Source organism: Suricata suricatta, chromosome 16 (genome assembly GCF_006229205.1).
Source record: "Suricata suricatta isolate VVHF042 chromosome 16, meerkat_22Aug2017_6uvM2_HiC, whole genome shotgun sequence".
NCBI classification, from domain to species: Eukaryota; Metazoa; Chordata; class Mammalia; order Carnivora; family Herpestidae; genus Suricata; species Suricata suricatta.
Genome location: NC_043715.1, coordinates 42376367 through 42395475, shown reverse-complemented (window position 1 = coordinate 42395475; position 19109 = coordinate 42376367). Strand labels below are relative to the sequence as shown.

Here is a 19109-nt window from a genome sequence, read left to right as displayed (position 1 = left end):
CGAGAAGACCAGTGTCAGTTGAACTGTAGTAGAAACTGAGCCAGGAGAGGTGAGCCAGGGCTGGATCTTGCAGGAATGACTTGAGAGTTTGTTAGGAGTGAGAAGGGAAGCCCCTGGAGGGTTGTAAGCAGGGGAGTGACGTGACACAAAGTGTTTGACATGTGCGGCTCAGAGCGCTGAAGCCCTCAGTGCAAGCAGACTCATTGTAAGGGCACTCAGTGTGACGTCACCCCACCAGTCTCCTCTCTGGGGGTCTGGGGGTCTCCTGGAGTGGGAGATGGGACGACCAGCTGGGTGGGTGTGGGGAGGAGCTTGGGCTGCTCAGTAGCTTAAACTTTCCCAGGTGACCTGCCTCAGGAGAGAAGGACGTCGCCAAAGCAATTATCTAATCAGATATGCCCGCACCTGCCCCGGGATACACGTCCGTGTGGTGAGGCCAAGCATGAGATGGCAAGAACCTGCCATTCCAGCAGCCCAGCCCCTCTCTGCTGCCCCACAGGGGTCCCTGCCCAGGGGGCCTCAAGCCTGGCACCAATACCAAGATCAAGCCAGGATCCTTGGAGACGCCTTTTCCCCACTCTGCACCTTGGTTCCCCCATGAAGGCAGGTTGGGGTGGAAACGGGAACACCCGACAGCTGTATGGCTCCAGTGGGATGTGTGGGGGACCTCTGGGGGCCCCCGCTGAGCCTCTCCAGGCCTCGGTCTCCCCTGGGCAACAGGTATGTTAGCGCCACCCGCACAGGCGTTTGTTCAGGGACCCCTGAGGTTGCATGTGTGCACGGCCTGGCGCACACGTGCCCCTGCTGAAGGGAAGTGTGGGCTTCTTCCCTGGTGGTCCCACGTGAGAGCCAGGCTCCGGGTCAGACCGGCGCTGGAATCCTGTCCCCGGCGCAGCCTTAGACCAAGTCCTTAACCTCTCTTTGCCTTGGTTTCCTCATCTGTACAATGGCAGCCAATAGGAGAACATGACTTTATGGGGCGAGGAGCTAGTGAAACATTCACACAAAGCACACTGGGCAGAGCCAGAGCGTAGGAAGTGATGCCTGAACAACACCTATTACAGCGACCAGTGTGAGCACGCGCCCCCCCCCCCGGAGTTGCCCCCCAGGGGCAGTGTGGCCTGGAAGAGGACCCTGCAGCCCGCCTACCTGGTTCTGAGCCCTGGTTCAGACTCTCCCATGTCTGAGCTTGGGGAGAACAGGCAAGGGACTTAACGACCCCGTGTCTCAGTTTCCCCATCTCTGTGGGAGGGGGAGGAAAGAAAAGTACTCATTTTAAAGGGACGTTGTGAGGTTACCTTAGTTAATACAGGAAAGCCCTGAGCCCTGTGGTTGGCACATGATGAGCACCATGTGTTTGCTGTTCTTGTTGTTGTTGTTACCATGCACATCCTCAGGGGTCCCCTGATCTCAGTGGCAGGTTGAGATGGGTCTGGGCAGGTTGGGGGAGCCCAGTAGTTAATACCTGCGCTGCTTAGGCCTGGAGGTCACCCCAAGGAGCCCCACAATCAGCTGTAATCGGGGCAGTCTTGCTCCACCCCCTCCCTCCCTGGGTATATCAGGGCCAGTCCAGACCCTCGGCTCTGTCTCAGCAAAGGAGGGTGGCTGCACCAGGCACCATGGGGAAGGCAGTGAGTGGGGCCCGGCGCCAGGGGCGGGGGGCTGGAGGTGGGAGGCGGGAGTTTCAGCGGGGTCTGATGCCTCCCCGCTTCTCTCATCCCCAGGAGAATTACGAGATGTACTCGGTGGAGCTGGGTCCTGGCCCTGGTGGGGACATGGCAGCCAAGCTGAGCAAGAAGAAGGCAGGCGGTAAAGGAGGCAAGAGGAAGGAGAAGCTGGAGAACATGAAGAAGGAGATGGAGATCGTGAGCATGCGGGAGGGGCCCGGGTGGGGGGCAGGAGTGTGGCCGGTGAGAGCTGGACAGTGACTGTCCTGCCCCCACCACGCAGAACGACCACCAGCTGTCAGTGGCGGAGCTGGAACAGAAATACCAGACCAGTGCGACCAAGGTGAGCTGGGCGCAGAGGAGGGGTGTGTGCAGAGAAGGGGAGAGAGGGAGAGGGAGAGAGGAAGACAAGGAGGAAATGCGTTAGAGAGAAAGGACCCCATAGAGAGAGGGATGGAATAGGAGAAGCAGATAAAAAGAGGCAGAGAGGCAGAGACAGAGAGAGACAAAGAGGCAGATAAGAGAGAGAACAGAGCAGAGAGATCAGGAAGAGAAAACTGGGCAGGAACGTTGAGGAGACTCGGTGGAGGGCAGCGGGAAGGGGCAGGACACAGGCAAGGATGACACAGAAACGGAGAGGCACAAGACAGAGGGGAGAAGAGGGGAAAGACACAGACAGAAGAGCTACCCCCACCGGGGAGCATGCAGTGAGAGGAAAGTCCTTAGAAGCCACTCTGACCGCCTGCCCTGTCCCCAGGGCCTGACTGCCGGCCTGGCCGCGGATCTGCTGCTGCGGGATGGGCCCAATGCCCTGAGGCCGCCGCGTGGCACCCCTGAGTATGTCAAGTTCGCCCGGCAGCTGGCAGGTGGCCTGCAGTGCCTCATGTGGGTAGCTGCTGCCATCTGCCTCATTGCCTTTGGCATCCAGGCCAGTGAGGGGGACCTCACCACCGACGACAATGTGAGTAGCAGCTGCTGTGGGCAGACATGGGACATGGGGATTTGGAGGATGTAGGACACTGAGTGTGGACTCAGGACATGAGGGATACCGGATGGGGATACAGAGACATGGAAATGCAGTTCCAAGACCTAGGTCGTGGTGGGGGTAGGGGTGAAGGACCCTGGGATATGGGGCAGAACCAACGACACAGGCCACAGGGGACACAGAGAATGTGTCTCAGATATGGGGGACACAGGTGGGGTACAAAGACATAGAAATGCGATACTTAAGATATGCGACTTGGGAAACAGAAGACATGGGCCAGACCAAGAGCACAGGAGACATGGGACTCCGACATGGGACACAAGGGCATAGGGACATAGGGGACACAAGACTCAGGACACAGTACCTGGAGAGACATGAAACAGACAAGGAAGCACAGAGACAGAGAATATTGAAATGCAGGACAAGAGGACATTGGATATATGACAAGGGTCAGAACAAGGGAGGTGGGAACTTAGGGACGTGTGGCGGGGTTTGAAAGTCATAGGACATGTGCCACCAGATGGGGTCTTAGGGGTACACAGACACGGGGAGACACTGGACATAGGGACTTAGAATTTGGAACATGATCATGGAGTCTACAGAATATGAAGCATAAGATAGACAGCACACTAACACGGAAATGGGGACAGGAGGGCACACTTTGGGCACACAGGGCACCCAGAGGTGGCACACAGATTATAAAAACACAGAACATGAAATTTGTAACACAGGGACTATAGGGCATGAGAACATGAGGGGACAGAGGACAGTGGACATGTGGAATGCAGGACTCAGAGGATCCAGGAAAGGATGCACGGTGACATGGGGCACAGGACATAGGATATGGGGACATGGGGGATGTAGGGTCCAGGACCCAGAGACTATGGGATATAGGAAGCTGAATGTGGGACACAGAGAACATGGGGGCAGGGGCCACAGGCCACTGGGAACAGTGCATGTGGTTTCTAGTAGACCAGGGAAAACCACACGGGTGACCCCAAGAACACCAGGGGACAGGGAGCAGGTGGGTGGCCTCTCGCAGGGAGCTTCCAACCCTTTCTCAACAGCCCCCCTCTACCCGCCTCCACCCAGCTGTACCTGGCACTGGCACTCATCGCCGTGGTCGTAGTCACTGGCTGCTTTGGCTACTACCAGGAGTTCAAGAGCACCAACATCATTGCCAGCTTCAAGAACCTCGTGCCCCAGGTGGGTCCCCACTTCAGGTCCGGGTGTGCACTCGGTGGGCGCAGGGAGGCTCTGTGTAGGCCCTCCCACCGGGCCCAACCTGCTCCCAGCCCACAGCCTCCCACTGGTCTCCACAGCTCCCTCTTTGCACCTCCCCACCTTCCCCTGCACTGAGACCTCTGAGTCAACCCACCCTGCCCACCTCAACCCTGTGCCCCTGCCCCTCAGCAAGCAACTGTGATCCGAGATGGGGACAAGTTCCAGATCAACGCAGACCAGCTGGTGGTGGGCGATCTGGTGGAGATGAAGGGCGGGGACCGTGTGCCAGCAGACATCAGGATCCTCCAGGCCCAGGGCTGCAAGGTGGACAACTCCTCGCTGACTGGGGAGTCTGAGCCGCAGACCCGCTCGCCCGAATGTACCCACGAGAGCCCCTTGGAGACCCGCAACATCGCCTTCTTCTCCACCATGTGCCTTGAGGGTCTGTGGGCCCCTGCCTGCCCCCGCCCTAGCTGACCGCACTGCCTCCACACCCCCAGGGCTGCCTCCGCTGCCCCTCTCCTGCCACATGTTGAGCCACACCTCCTGCCCACCTCATGTGACCGCCCCCTCTTAGGGACATCCTGCCCCTCTGCCCCCATTATTCCCCCCACCCCTGCAGTTCACACTGTGTGTGCACCCCCCTTGCTGCCCACCCGGCCCTGAGGCGCCCTCTTGGCCCCACTGCAGGCACAGCACAGGGGCTAGTGGTGAACACGGGGGACCGCACCATCATCGGGCGCATTGCATCACTGGCATCGGGAGTGGAAAATGAGAAGACCCCCATCGCTATTGAAATCGAACATTTTGTGGACATCATCGCAGGCCTGGCCATCCTCTTTGGTGCCACGTTTTTTGTGGTGGCCATGTGCATTGGCTACACCTTCCTGCGGGCCATGGTCTTCTTCATGGCCATCGTGGTAGCCTATGTGCCCGAGGGGCTGCTGGCCACTGTCACGGTGAGTCGGGGAGATGGGAGAGAGGTGCAGAGAGCTGAGACGCTCATCTATCTCTGTGTTCGTTCATCCAGGATTGCCTCCATCATCTCCCTGTTTGTCCGGCTAGCCACTCACCTGCCACCCACGCACCTTCCCATCAGCCATCCCCCCAACCCCCTGTCCCTCCCCCTACCCATCTAATTCAGCAAACACTCACCAAGGCTGGGGACTCGCAGATGAAAAGGCCGCATCCTTGACCGGAGGAGGCTGAGGTCCAGTGTGGGCAGCCCTCAACAGTTAGCACCCAGTCCAAGACCTGCCTCAGAGGAGGTTCAGAGGATGTCTGTTTTCTCAGTTTGGTGGTGTTGATAAGAAAGCTTACAGACCCTCAGCCTGGGCAGCTTAGGGAGGGGCCTAGCTACGTCTGTCTGGGCAGATCGGGGGAGGCATCCCAACTGGAAGAGAGCACAGGCCAGAAAAAACAGAGACAAGAAGAGCATGGGTTTTACCGAGGAATGCTGTGTACACAGTACTGTGGCTGGGGCCCAGGCTCCCCATGCCGTGAGAGATGGGAAGGACTAGAAGCAAGGATTGGGCGCCCTACCTGAGCTTCTCACCCCTTCTCACAGGTCTGCCTGTCCCTGACAGCCAAGCGACTGGCCAGCAAGAACTGTGTAGTCAAGAACCTGGAAGCAGTGGAGACACTGGGTTCCACATCAGTGATCTGCTCTGACAAGACAGGGACCCTCACTCAGAACCGCATGACTGTGTCTCATCTCTGGTTCGACAACCACATCCACTCGGCTGACACTACAGAAGACCAGTCAGGTGTGGGGGTGGGACGAGCGGGGGTGGGGGTGGTGCTGAAGCAGGATCTGGTAGACGCTAGAGACCTGGAAGGGAGCTCTGAGGTTACTGAAGGGAGCCTGGGAGGGATCTGCATTAATGGAGAGGGGTTCCATCACGATCCCGGCGAGGGCCTGTGGAGCTTTAGGTCTGCAAAGGGGTTTGGTACTGGGTCTCCTAGGAAACCCAGTACTGGGTCTGGAGAGAAGGTTCTGTCCGGGGTATGAGGAGGGGTTTGGGTCCCAGCCAGTTCTGGGAGGGGACCTTGTCCTAAATCTAGAGGGAGGGGCTCGGTTCTGGTATGAGAGAGCTCTGCTCTGGGCCTGGGGCCCGTGGAGAGTCCCCTCGCGGCCCCAGCCTGGACACCTGGCATGCAGGGCAGACGTTTGACCAGTCCTCGGAGACGTGGCGAGCGCTATGCCGCGTGCTCACCCTGTGCAACCGCGCTGCCTTCAAGTCGGGCCAGGACGCGGTGCCGGTGCCCAAGGTGAGACCCCAGCGTACTTCAGGGGATCCCGGGAGCCTGGTGCAGCCAGGCTCGCCCCTGACACCAGCCGCCGCTTCCAGCGCATCGTGATCGGGGACGCATCCGAGACTGCGCTGCTCAAGTTCTCGGAGCTGACCCTGGGCAACGCCATGGGCTACCGCGAGCGCTTCCCCAAAGTCTGTGAGATCCCCTTCAACTCCACCAACAAGTTCCAGGTGTGCCCCGGGTCCCGCCCAGGCCCCGCCCACAGGAAGGGTCCCGCCCATTTCAGGACCCACCCACACTCAGGGCTGGCCTACCGCCGGGCTTCTCTCCCACTTCCCTCCCTCTTCGTAGACAAACCCCACCCACAACTCCCGCCCCGCCGGCAGCCACTGCCCACCCACAGCCCCAAAGCTGGGTGCTCACCGCCTGCTCTCAAGTCTTCCGTGGGGTAGCTCGCAGTCCAAATCCCGCCCCCCCAGCCCAACTCTGACCCTAATTCTATCCATTCCCCGCGCGCAGGCTCCTTACTGTGTCCGTAATCCTCAGCCTCTACCAAGGACCTGCCCAGCACGCTAGCCCCTCACCGTCCAGCCAAGCTGCACCCTCCAAGGCTCTTCCAGCTGCGCCCCAGCGCGGTCACCCTGCCCTTCTCCCAAGCCTTGTCCCCTTGTTCTGGCCCTTAACACTGTCCCCTTCCTTGCCCAAAGCTGTCCATCCACACACTGGAGGACCCGCGGGATCCCCGCCACGTGCTGGTGATGAAGGGCGCCCCCGAGCGCGTGTTGGAACGCTGTAGCTCCATCCTCATCAAGGGCCAGGAGCTGCCGCTGGATGAGCAGTGGCGTGAGGCCTTCCAGACTGCCTACCTTAGCCTGGGAGGCCTGGGTGAACGCGTGCTTGGTGAGACCCCCCAGAGCTCGGTGAGACCCCCACAGTAGATGGTAAACGCTTAGGAGAGGAGGAGCTAGCACAGGCCCTGCCCAATCTTCCCCACCCAGCCTTGACCATGACCTTTCCCATCCCTGGCTCACAGCTGACCTGCTCAAGTGCACACATGCCCCTTTGACTTTCCCTGTCTCAGTCCTGACCCCTGTGCATCCTTGACCCAGCTCCTCCCCACCTGTCTTCCCTGGGACCTACCCATTCCTGATCTGACATCCCTTGATTTTTCCCACCTCTTGCCCCAACCTTGACCTGCAGTTGTTTTCACCCCCACCTTTCAGCGTCCTCCTCTTGACCCTTTGACTTTCTCCAGTCCCTGCCGCAAATCAAGACTCCCCGGTCTTTGTCGTGCTCTCTGACATCCCTCAGCATTTTGTCTTGATTCCTAAATTTCCCTAACCGCTACCTCAACCCTGGAAGGCCCAAACCTGTGGTTCAATCCTGGATCTTTCATCTTACTTGTGTGGGACCACTAGCAAGAAATGTCCCCTCTCTAGGCCTCAGTCTCCTTGTCTGCAACATGAGCATGCTAACCGTCTCACAGGTTGGTTGTAATAGACTCACATCGTGTGAATCAAGTAGTCAGCATCGGATGATGGTCAGGCATCTGTGGGTGCTTGGTGCAAGGGGCCTTGTTGTTTTACTCACCACCTGGCTTTACTAGAGAGGGGTCTTCCTGGACTCCTCTCTGACTTCCCCGTTTTCTGGTCAGGCTTCTGCCAGCTCTACCTGAGTGAGAAGGACTACCCGCCTGGCTACGCCTTTGACGTGGAGGCCATGAACTTCCCAACTAGTGGCCTGTGCTTTGCGGGCCTTGTATCCATGATCGATCCACCCCGGGCCACCGTCCCTGATGCTGTGCTCAAGTGCCGCACGGCAGGCATCCGGGTATGCAACCAGGGAGGGGAGGAGGCAGGGGTGAGAACAGAGGATAGCAGTATTTGGGGTTAGGAACCCTGTGACAGAGAACCACCTGAAGGTGGTTTGAACCAAAAAAAGAATATATTGATTCATGAAACTGAAAAGTTCTGGGGAATGAAGCTTCAGGTATAGCTGGATCTAGGAGTTCAGTGTCGTTAGGAATTTACCTTTCTCCATGTCTCAGTTCTACTTCTCTCTGGTGGGTTTATTCTCAAGCAGTCCCTCCATTTTGGTCGACAAAGATGATCACCCCCAGCAGCTCCGACTGACATCCCACCTGTTTAACCACCCCACAGAAAAAGAGTGCCTCGTTTGCTCTTGTCCCAGATTGGGTCACATGTTCCTCCCTGAACTAGTCACGGTGGCTAGCGGTGGGACGCCTCGGTTGGCTAGGTCTGGGCTTACTTGCCCCTTCTTGGGCAGAGACCTCACTTCAACCCTGGGGGATGGGGGTGGTTCCTGAAAGACACATCAAGAGTTGGGGACCCAAGACTGAGCAAGCAACAGCCACGCCCTTCCCATGGTCTCTAAGACCCAGTCCTTATAGGAGCTTGGCCCTGTTACCTTCCTAAGTCTATTCCTTAGCCCCCCCCCCCCCACCCCCACCCCTTCGTTACTGCTTTCCAGTCATGCTGGTCTCCCTGCTGTTCCTCCAATGGTTCGGGCATGTTCAGACCTCAGGGTCTTTGCAGTGTCTGTTCCTGTGCCAGGAGGGATACTCTTCCCTCAGTTTTACATGTGGCCAACTCTCTCACCCCTTTCAGACCTCTGCTCAGATGTGCCTTTCTCAATGAAGTTTTCCCTGGACACACTTGAAATTGACAGTACTTTTTCCACCCAACATTTGTCTTCTCCTTTACCCAGCTTACTGTTTTTCCTCTCCTAATATGCTGTATCATTCATTCTTTTATTTTATTTTCTGTCTCCCACACTAGGGGGTCAGCTCCACGAGAACAGAGACTTTTATCTGCCTGCTTTGTCCCTGACATTTTCCAGGCATGACTGGTCGAATAAGTGACTGAGTGTATCAGTAGATGCCCACCAGGGAGGATGAGGAGAGTGGGCTGCGCCGAAGGCATCAAGGGTCTGATGGTCCCCTCCCAACAGGTGATCATGGTGACGGGTGACCACCCCATCACAGCCAAGGCCATTGCGGCCAGTGTGGGTATCATTTCAGAAGGCAGCGAGACAGTGGAGGACATCGCTGCCCGCCTCCGCGTGCCTGTGGACCAAGTTAATAAGAAGTAAGCCCCTTCTGCCCTCCCTGTGGCTCTCCCCACACCCCGCACAGGCTGAGGCCCTGGCGCCCTCCTGCCTCCTTCCCAGGGATGCCCGTGCCTGCGTCATCAACGGCATGCAGTTGAAGGACATGGACCCGTCTGAGCTGGTGGAGGCACTGCGCACTCACCCGGAGATGGTGTTTGCTCGCACCAGTCCCCAGCAGAAGCTGGTGATTGTGGAGAGCTGCCAGCGACTGGTACAACTGCCGAGGGACGCGGCCCAGCGGCCGGGCTGGCCCTGGGTTGGCCTCTCACTGACCGCCCCTGACCCGCACCCCCTCCCTGCAGGGTGCAATTGTGGCTGTGACAGGGGATGGCGTGAACGACTCCCCAGCCCTGAAGAAGGCAGATATCGGCGTGGCCATGGGCATTGCTGGCTCGGATGCTGCCAAAAATGCAGCTGACATGATCCTGCTGGATGACAACTTTGCCTCCATTGTGACAGGCGTGGAGCAGGGTCCGAGCTGGATCGGAGGCTGGGGGAGGCAGTGTGGGCACAGAAGGCAGTGGGCAGTGAGGAGGCTGAGGTGTCTGCTGTGCCCACAGGCCGGCTGATCTTTGATAACCTGAAAAAGTCCATTGCCTACACACTGACCAAGAACATTCCGGAGCTGACGCCGTACCTCATTTACATTACTGTCAGCGTGCCCCTGCCCCTCGGCTGCATCACTATCCTGTTCATTGAACTCTGCACTGACATCGTGAGTATCCAGCCCCGACACCGCCTCGTGTGCAGGGCCCACGGACAGACATGATGGACAGAGACCCGACACGCACTCTTGAACACAATGATACAAGACGTGTGTACAAAGACAGCCAGATGTGAACACACAGGCAGGCAGGCGGCTAGTGACAGAACTACAGACATGGACACACCGGTGGACACTCAGGCATAGACATGTGGACTCAGAGATATTAACACACACACACATGTCTGGTGAAAGTTGGATCACAGACCGATGGGGACAGGATTGTCCCAAGTCTCAATAGACTTGGACAGATAAACACTGTCAGGCCCCAAGGCAGACAGACAGAAAAACAACCACAGATACAGAGATGGATGCAACCAGATGAATGGCCTTGTTGACTTATTTATTCAACAACACTTGCCTAAGTGCCTTCTCTGAGCCAGGTACGCATTAATTAATTTTGTCCTCACAAACGCTCTGTGGGATGGGATTTATTTATCATCCCCATTTTACTGATGAACCAACTGAGGCATAGACAGGTTGAATGGCCTGTCCCACACAGCCACGGCCACACAGCTAATAAGTGGCACACTGGGATTTGAGAGGTCCAGGGACTCTGCTCTTGGTCAGTGTCCTCTTCTGCTATTTGGCAGTGATGGACAGATAGGGTGAGGGTTAGGGGGAGGACACAGGGACACAGAGACAGAAGAGATGCAGAGATAGTGACAGGAGGGATAGGAACCCAGGGATACAAAAGCAGAGATAGTCACAGAAAAAGAGACGAGAGACAGGGACAAAGGAACAGTAAGGGGGAGAGAGAGAGATGGAGATACGGAGAGAGGGAGGGGGAAGGGAGAGAGAGAGAGAGAGAGAGAGAGAGAGAACAAGAACATGCAATAGTGGAGATAAATGCAGATGTTTTGATGGAGGTGGACACAGATGTGGAGCGGACAAGACGACTCACTTTGTTAGAGGGATGGCCCAAACACTGCTTTGTTGGAGGGGCCGGCTGATCCATGCTGTCTAGGCAAGTCTGCCTGCGTGGCCACCTGCCTCCTAACTTCAGTCCTGTCTCTGTCCACTAGGGGGAGGGGACAGGGTCTCCAATATGTAGGGGACAGGGGCTCAGGCAAACCCCTAACCCCCGGTTCCCTCTGCTCCTGGCCAGTTCCCATCTGTGTCCCTGGCATATGAGAAGGCAGAGAGTGACATCATGCATCTGCGCCCGCGGAACCCAAAGCGTGACCGGTTGGTCAATGAGCCCCTGGCTGCCTACTCCTACTTCCAGATCGGTGAGCGCCTTTGGGGCCAGGGAGCCCAGGGCTCCCTGCAGGACTGCTCCCCTGCCTGGGGGCCTCTAGCTGGGGCTCTGGATGGTTCTGGGTCCTGGGGTCTGGATTCGATCGTGGGTGTCTGTTGTTCTCTGAGTCCATTTCTACCACAATCCCTGCCTGTGTCCCTTCTCTGTCTCTGGCCCTGCTCTACATGATCCTGTCTCTGGGTGTGTCTCTGTTTCTCTCTGTGCTTTGTCTCTTGTGTCCCTATTGGTCTCTCTTGGGATCTTGGTCTTTGTGTTTGTCCATGTCTGTCACTGCCCATGTCCCTGTGTTTGTGTCTTTGTTCCTATGTGTATTTCTGTGTCCCTATATTTCAATGTCTCTCTCCATGTCTCTGCCTATGTCTCCATCTTTGTCTCCCTGTGTCTCTTTGCCTCTCCCCCAGGTGCCATCCAGTCATTTGCTGGCTTCACTGACTACTTTACGGCCATGGCCCAGGAGGGCTGGTTCCCGCTGCTGTGTGTGGGGCTGCGGCCATACTGGGAGAACCACCACCTACAGGATCTGCAGGACAGCTATGGCCAGGAGTGGGTGAGCCCTTGCCCCACCCCATCCCATGTCACCCTCATTTCCAGCGCCACCTACTTTGTGGGTGGCCCATGCTCAATGCTCTGTGTGACTGAGCTCAGCCAGAGTATCCCAGACACCCAGACCCTCACCAGTTCTGGGCCCTTTCCCACCACCGTCTTGAGCTCCAGACTCCTGCTGCTGACGGTCACTGGTGCAGATGGTCCCCTCCCTGCCCTGCAGTAGCACATCATCCCTAGTGTGGAACCAGGCCCCTATTCCGTTACCGTCACTGAAATATCACTTACACAGAGTATTTGCATGTGTGGCTGGCTTTAATGAAGGTTTGGAGCCTGGAGAGGCTCGATCCGGTTAGCAGGTGGGTTTAGTGTGTCCTGCAGTGTTAGAGGTCAAGATATTCCCCTTGAACATTTGCTGTCATGGTTAAGAATGCAGACTTTGGAACCAGGATTCATGGTATGCCACAATTCCTCACACGCTGTGTGACATTGGGCAAGTTGCTTTGCCTCAGTCTTCCCATCTGTAAGTGGAGATAATACTAATATCTACTTCAGGGACTTCACAGTGTGGTCCTCAGACCAACAGCATCCCCTGGGAGCTTGTTTGAAGTGCAAATTCTCAGTCCTCACCCCAGACCTCTGGGGGTGGAGCCTGGAAGTCTGTTGTAACCAGCCCTGCTGAGGATTCGTTGTTTTTTTATTTTTTATGTCTTTATTTTATTTTGAGAGACAGAGACAGAGCATGAGCAGGGGAGGAGCCAGAGAGAGAGGGAGACACAGAATCCGAAGCAGGCTTCAGGCTCTGAGCGGTCAGTACATAGCCTGATGCGGGGCTAGAACCCACGGACTGTGAGATCATGACCTGAGCCTAAGTAGACGCCCAACCGACTGAGCCACGCCCCTCTGAGGCATGCTGAAGTTTGAGCACCATGGGTCTCCCTCCTAGGATTTTGCGGGGACTAAGTGAGATAGTACATGTGAGACGCGTGGTACCTGAAGCAGAGTTTGCGTTCCTTCTACAATTAGCTGGTATGATAGTTACACTGAAGAAATGGTCTGGATAGTGGTTGCCCTTTTAAATGGGGGACCTGTCTCTTCTGTCTCTTCCGCATAGGCCCTTCTGGCCTACTTCCCTCATTTTTGTCATCTGCCTGGCCACTGGAGCCACTGGACTTTGCAAATTCTGCCCTAGGAGTCTGGTTCCCTTTCCCCAGGTGCCTTCTTGTGGGTATCTGGAAGGTTCTACATCCCTCCTTTCATCATGAAACCAATTGCCTGACCTACCATTTGCCCAGGAGCTGACATCCAAGCTTGAAAGACCAAGATTTCTAGGCCCCACATTCTTTGGCCCTGCACACCTCGGGGGTTCAAGGCCCCAGGCTCCCCACTCGGGCTCAGGCTATTTTTGTTCTCCTCTGGCCCGCAGACGTTCGGGCAGCGCCTGTACCAGCAGTACACCTGCTACACCGTGTTCTTCATCAGCATCGAGATGTGCCAGATCGCTGACGTCCTCATCCGCAAGACACGCCGCCTCTCTGCCTTCCAGCAGGGCTTCTTCAGGTGTCCCTGCCCCACCCTGCCCTCCGAGCCCTGGCTCCAGCTCCCCCCAGACCCTGACTAGCGCTCGCTGCAGCCAGCACACGCCGGCGCTGATTTGCGCATGCGCCACTGCCAGTCCTTATCGAGAGCTGGCGCCCACTGAGTGCCTCTCACCCGGCCCATTTTCGTCAACCAAAGGCGAGATGGGATGGGGCCAGTGTCCACTGTTGGAGCTTCTCCAGCTGACCTTTGACCCCGCAGTACCCTTGCTTTCCATCTGGTCCCCAGAGCCTCATGGCCTTTGTTCTGAGCCCACCCCCCGCCCCCGCAGGAACAGGATCCTGGTGATTGCCATCGTGTTCCAGGTCTGCATCGGCTGCTTCCTGTGCTACTGCCCCGGAATGCCCAACATCTTCAACTTCATGCCCATTCGGTGAGGGGTGGTGAGTGGAGGGATGGGCACAGGGATGCAGACTTGAGGGTAGCCTTCACCTTGCCATCTTGCCTGTGCCTTCAGGTACCAGTGGTGGCTGGTCCCCATGCCCTTTGGCCTCCTCATCTTCGTCTATGATGAGCTCCGGAAACTTGGAGTTCGCTGTTGTCCAGGGAGTGAGTATGGAGACTGGGGGCCTGGGGGTGGGGGGCTGGAACATTCTCAGAAGAGCTGCTCTGATCTTTGACCTCCAAGCCCTTGCCCCCCCCCCCCCATATCAATCATCAATAATCATGCCTCAGATAAACCTCGCTGGCTACACTATTGCCACTGCACAAAACGGCCACTGATCCGTTCCCGAGCGCCTCACTGGTGCCCATAGCCTGCCCCAGCACTGAGTCTCCTTTCTCTCTCTCCCAGGCTGGTGGGACCAGGAGCTCTACTATTAGAGAGACTGCCGCCTCCAAGCCATCCTTGCATCCACCACAGCAGAGGTGGGAGGCACGGGACCCTCTGGGCACCCACCAGAACATCTAAGCAGTCAAGAGCCCTAGCACCACCTGTGTCTGCCCCTGGAGCCCATGGCACCCCAACCTTGGCGGACGTCCCCACTCCCCTTTCCCATCCACAGAGAGCTCCCCCCTGCAGTGGGGCAGTCCCTGGGCCCAGTCCTCTGAGGGGGCGGGGGGGGGCGGCTTCAGCAGGGAGTGGGAGGTAGTGGCTTCTGTGAGGTTGGTCCGGCCTTAGCGCCCAGGCTGGCAAGACGACTTCAAACACACTTGTGCTGCGTGATAGTAATAAACCAGCTCACGTCGATGATGCTTTTATTTTGTGCTGGGCACTGTTGTGTTTTTCATGATCCCCTTTGATCTCCTACATGCCCACAACTCAGGAGCTATTTGTTCAGGGCTGTATCTCCAGTCCTAGGACACAGCCTGGTGTGTCCTTCCTTGAGGGAATGACTTCCCATCCCTTTGTCTAGGGTGACAGCATTTACAGGCGAGCTGGAACTGACCACAGACAGGCACCCCCAGGAGCGAGGCCTTTACCCCTCTGCTCATCTAGACACTTCCGGGGTCTCCCTTCAGCATGCTTCCTCTCTGCCCTTGGCTGGCACCTTGACAAAAACGCATCAAAATCCTTTCCACCTCAGGCAGCACCTCCCCCACCCCCCTAACCCCCTTCACAGGGGTCTCCACTCTGGTTCCACTTGCTCACTCCTCTGCTGCAGCAGTGGGACCAACTGAGACTAAAGTCATAGGTCCTGTTCCCACACCCCCCTCCCCTGAAAAGTTTACTCTCCAACTGGACACTGCCTTGACATCCACCCCCATCCCCACCCAAGCCCTTCCTCACCTCTCTTCCTGGTTCTCTCTGGCTGGACCTCAGGCTTCTCCCTCCTCCGCTGCCCCCACAGCCCGTCCGATCTGCAGTGGCTCCCACATCTCTGGTTCCCCCACTCCGCATGGCGCAGGGGTCCCCAGTAGCCTCTGCATCCTCCTCCAAACCTGCCCCATCAGTGCAGTCCGTCTCCCTGGGAAATATGGTGAGCCCTGGACTCCCTACCCTTCCCTGGCCTAGAATTCTCCATGGCTTCCCGCTGCCCCTGCTGGCTTCTGGTCTCACAGGCCTCCTCGACCTCATTCCAACCAATTCTTGTTTCACTGGAAAGCCAGGCCTGCTCTCTGACCTCAAGGCCTTTACCACAGCCTTTGCCACCTGCTTGCTTCCCCTTGCCCCATTCGCTCATCCTTCAGTTCTCAGCTCACATCTCCTCTCTTCCAGGGAACCCATCCTGTCCCCCAGGCTGCCCCGATCTGGCCTGTGCTCCCTCTGCTTCAGCGCCAACCACTCTGTTTTGTCTCCCCAAGCCTTGTAAAAGCTGGGGTTATTCCCCAGAGAGTTGGCTACTGGCAGCAGCCCTGGATCAGTCTCTGCTCAGCAAATAGTTGTTAAATGGTCATTTCTGCAACTTTCACTTGTCCTCATGCTTGTCAAAGGCTAGGTGAGGCATGGGATGGAGGTGTGCGAGAGAGAGCCTATCAAAGATCCATCCACCTGGGCTGGGAGTGGCCATATACTCTGACCAGTCAGTCACTCTCCGCCCCTCCAAGACACCTGTGGACCGTCTAGATGAGGGAAATGAAAAGGGGGCAGGGCTAGGTCGTGGTTTCCCCACCTTAGGGTACATGTTTCCTCCGAACGCACCAAGACACATAGCACAGCTGTGCTTAGTGCTTTCCTAAGCTCAGGGTTATGCAACATTATGGCAAAACCTGGACAGCCTGGAGGGAAAGAGGCTGCCTAGGGGGCACTTACCCTATCCCAGGCCTTGGGAGGCCCCTGTGGGAATATCAGGGCTGAGGAGCACCCTCCTGGGTGGGCAGGACTTGTACCAAAGTGGAACATAAACATGACATTAAAGCCCTGCTTCTGACATATACCCTCTGGGAGGGGGAGGGAATGGGGAAGGCGGCTGGCCACTAGAACAGGGAAGGGCTGGGGTGGTGTTGGGGGAAATGGAGAGCACGTGAACTTGACTAGTTGACCTGTGAGCTGGGAGGCTCCCCACCCCCTGAAATGTGCATTCTCCTCCGACACCCCACATGCTGCTCCAAGGACACAGCCTTGACACTGATGTGGTATGAGGCAGCCTATGTAACTGAATCCAGTTGAGACCTCTATATATAAACTTTTGGGATTTGGCAGGTGGGTGGAGAGATCTAGTCATCTTGCAGCCACAAGATAAGCCTTGTATGTTTAAGTTCCCTTGCTTATTAAACTTGCCACCAACCAACCTGAAATGGCCTCCTCTTTCTTCTCTGCCCTCTGAATAATGAGCTGGTCTTCAATTACACCTGGGAAGTTCCTAAAGAATTTGTGAAACAAGACAGGGAGGGGGTGGGCAGCACTCAAGACGTGTCCAAGCTGGGCTCAGCTGCTGTGCTAGTTGGCTGCAGCGGCCTTTGTACTCCGCACTGAGAAGACTCCAGCCAGGGTTTGATCCGAGGGCTACAGAACTGAACCAAAGCACCTCAGAGCTCAGAATCACGGAAGTCTGCCGCCCAGAGTCCAGGTGGTTGGACCGTTCAGTATGCAGTGGGGAGTCCCAGAAGGCCGTAAGCAAGGAGGATGCGCTAATAAAACTGGGATTTCAGATGCATCACCTTGGCTGCCGTATGAAAGGTGGATCTGAAGTGGGGAGACTAGGACTGCGAGGCTAAGCAGTCAGCGAAGGGCCCGGGCTGTGAGGAAAAGCCTCTGAGAAATGTGTTCTTCGATTCTCGCTCCCTGCTATCCCCTGTGCCCTGCCACTGCTCAAAGATGGTCTACTGCAAGCCCTCTGTCCGTCCTGGGAAAACGAAGAGCCGGGGAACTGCTGCAGAACGAAGGACAAACCAGTGTTGGCCAGTTTCCTAGGCTACCTGGCTTTGTAAGCCAGAACAAGGGCCTCTAGAACCCAGTGAACATGGTATTGGTAGATAGTTCCGGAGAGAGAGATTGAGAGACAGAGAAAGGCAGAGAGAGAGACAGAGAGATATGGAGGCAGAAACAACTTTCCAAACACTGTTTACTTCACAAAAACCTGGAGCCAGGGAAAGGGCATGTGAATGTCTGAGCCACCAAGCCTAGCAGTGCACGTTGACAACAGCGACATAGAGGGCCAGGGTGCTGAGGGCCAGCAGCCCTGTCACCACTGCTCGGGCCAGCAGTGCTGTCCAGCTGCCCAGGGAACACAGGTGGACGAAGGTCCTGTAGGGAAACATCATGATGAGGAAAGGAGACTAGATAATCCATACCCACCCCCATGTGGACCCAACCTCAACCCCCACCCAGCTCACTCCATGACAAAGGCCTTGTAGACGCTAAGGAACATCAGTAGGAGTACTGCTGGCCGGAAAGTGTGGTACAGGTCGTAGCGGGTTATCATCCAGACCTGGGCAGATGCAACGATGTAATGGACCTGCAGGGAGGCGGGAAGTCAAGACGAGGCTTTGGGGAAGAACACAGCCACCAGCAAAAGGGTGTGTGCGAGAGCAGGACTTCATACCAGACTGATGTTGGAGTCGATGCTCATCTGGATATACTTCCAGTCAAACTCAATGCCCCGGGCTCCAACCCAGAGGGGGATGCAGCTGAGGAAGGCAAAGAGAGGGATTCTCCAGCACCCAAACACCCTCAGCACCCAGAGTCTGAGCCCCCGCCCTCCGGCACCTCCTCAGAACCCAGGTATCCTTTCTTAGGAATCTGGCTCCAGGCTGCCACACACACCGGGACATAATGAGCTCGGCGGTGGCCCAGCCCAGGGCGGCAACCATGATCTTGTACTCCCCCTTGCCTGCATTCCGGGACATGACAAGGTTTAGGCCTATCAGGTCTGCCACATCCACGCTGGCCTTCATGAACTCCTGTGGGTCAGGTTGAGGCTTGAGTGAGCACGGGTGCCAGGGGGCCCCACTCCTGCACTCCTGCCCCCTCCCTTGCCCCACTCACCCCAATGAAGTCATAGATGCCGCCTTCCCAAGTGGGAAAAAACGTGGCCAGGAACAACATCTGAGAAGAGAAAACAGAGATCACTGCAAGGTGAGGGGAATAATCCAGGTGGGATACCCAGTAAGTTAGTGTGGGTGTGGAGGGTGGAGCGCTGGGGTTCAGGGACCCTTGTGGAAAGGGAGCAAGAGGCAGGCAAGGTGACAGGCTCAGGGGAGACAGAGGGAAGGGGTCTGGGGTTTGGGTTGTGTGGTGGTCATGGGGGGTCGGGCCAGGCACGGAGGGGCCGGAGCTAGCTACCCCGGCAGTGTCAGCAGCACCGTTCGGACTTTGGGGTTAGTTCGCGCCTCCTGAAAGTACAAAACACTCCAGCACACAATTGAGCTTTCTTAGTTTCGCTGAAGTGCTATACAAAAGTTGGCTGGAGACACCCCCCCAGGTTCCACCCCTTCCAGAGCCCGTCTTTCCAGGGTATTCTCAGGGGGACCCGGGCGCCCTCACCTTGCACAGCTGCACGAAGAGGTAGGTGACCCCGGCCTGCACGCACTTCCAGAAGGCGTTGTACTCGGACCTGCAGGAGCGGGCGGTGAGGCTCGGCCCCGGCCTGCGCCCTCCCGCCCGCGGCCACCCCGCACTCACAGGCCGCTGCACTTGTACGTGATGAAGTAGGGGAAGTAGGCCAGGGCGAAGCAGTTCCCGAAGTGGAACAGGGTCATGGCGCCGGCCGCCCGGGCCCGCCGGGGCGCGGGTCTCTTCCTCGGCCGGCCTGGCGCCCGAGCCCAGGTCCGCCGGCCCCCTACCTCCGCCGCGACCCGCGC

General features: G+C 57.1%; 2 protein-coding genes across 2 annotated transcripts in view; one reads left to right on the top strand and one right to left on the bottom strand.

Annotated features, from left to right (window-relative positions):
• The first annotated feature begins 1619 nt into the window (after positions 1–1619).
• On the top strand, positions 1620–14632 carry ATP4A (ATPase H+/K+ transporting subunit alpha). Its single transcript, XM_029925884.1, has 22 exons — positions 1620–1631; positions 1725–1865; positions 1951–2010; positions 2425–2628; positions 3745–3858; positions 4066–4318; positions 4567–4835; positions 5444–5642; positions 6038–6147; positions 6228–6362; positions 6840–7032; positions 7787–7962; positions 9103–9239; positions 9322–9472; positions 9564–9732; positions 9822–9976; positions 11133–11256; positions 11687–11832; positions 13255–13388; positions 13699–13800; positions 13885–13976; positions 14221–14632. The coding sequence occupies exons 1-22, from the start codon at positions 1620–1622 to the stop codon at positions 14247–14249; spliced, it is 3105 nt and encodes a 1034-aa protein (XP_029781744.1). The 3' UTR covers positions 14250–14632.
• Positions 14633–17353: 2721 nt separating this feature from the next.
• The window catches only part of TMEM147 (transmembrane protein 147), a 1878-nt gene continuing 122 nt past the window's right edge, over positions 17354–19109 (bottom strand). The window contains exons 2-8 of the mRNA XM_029926024.1: positions 18931–19103; positions 18793–18862; positions 18295–18354; positions 18073–18209; positions 17852–17936; positions 17643–17764; positions 17354–17553 (exon numbers count right to left, since the gene is read on the bottom strand). Of these exons, the coding sequence (XP_029781884.1) occupies positions 17430–17553; positions 17643–17764; positions 17852–17936; positions 18073–18209; positions 18295–18354; positions 18793–18862; positions 18931–19007 (675 nt within the window). The 5' untranslated portion in view covers positions 19008–19103 and the 3' untranslated portion in view covers positions 17354–17429. The remainder of the gene's footprint in view (positions 17554–17642; positions 17765–17851; positions 17937–18072; positions 18210–18294; positions 18355–18792; positions 18863–18930; positions 19104–19109) is intronic.

Excerpts from the sequence above, each read along its gene's own strand:
- ATP4A (XM_029925884.1), top strand. Across the intron at positions 5,643-6,037 it reads CACTACAGAAGACCAGTCAG|GGCAGACGTTTGACCAGTCC; the intron begins GTGTGGGGGTGG and ends CCTGGCATGCAG. Across the intron at positions 9,473-9,563 it reads TGGAGAGCTGCCAGCGACTG|GGTGCAATTGTGGCTGTGAC; the intron begins GTACAACTGCCG and ends CCCTCCCTGCAG.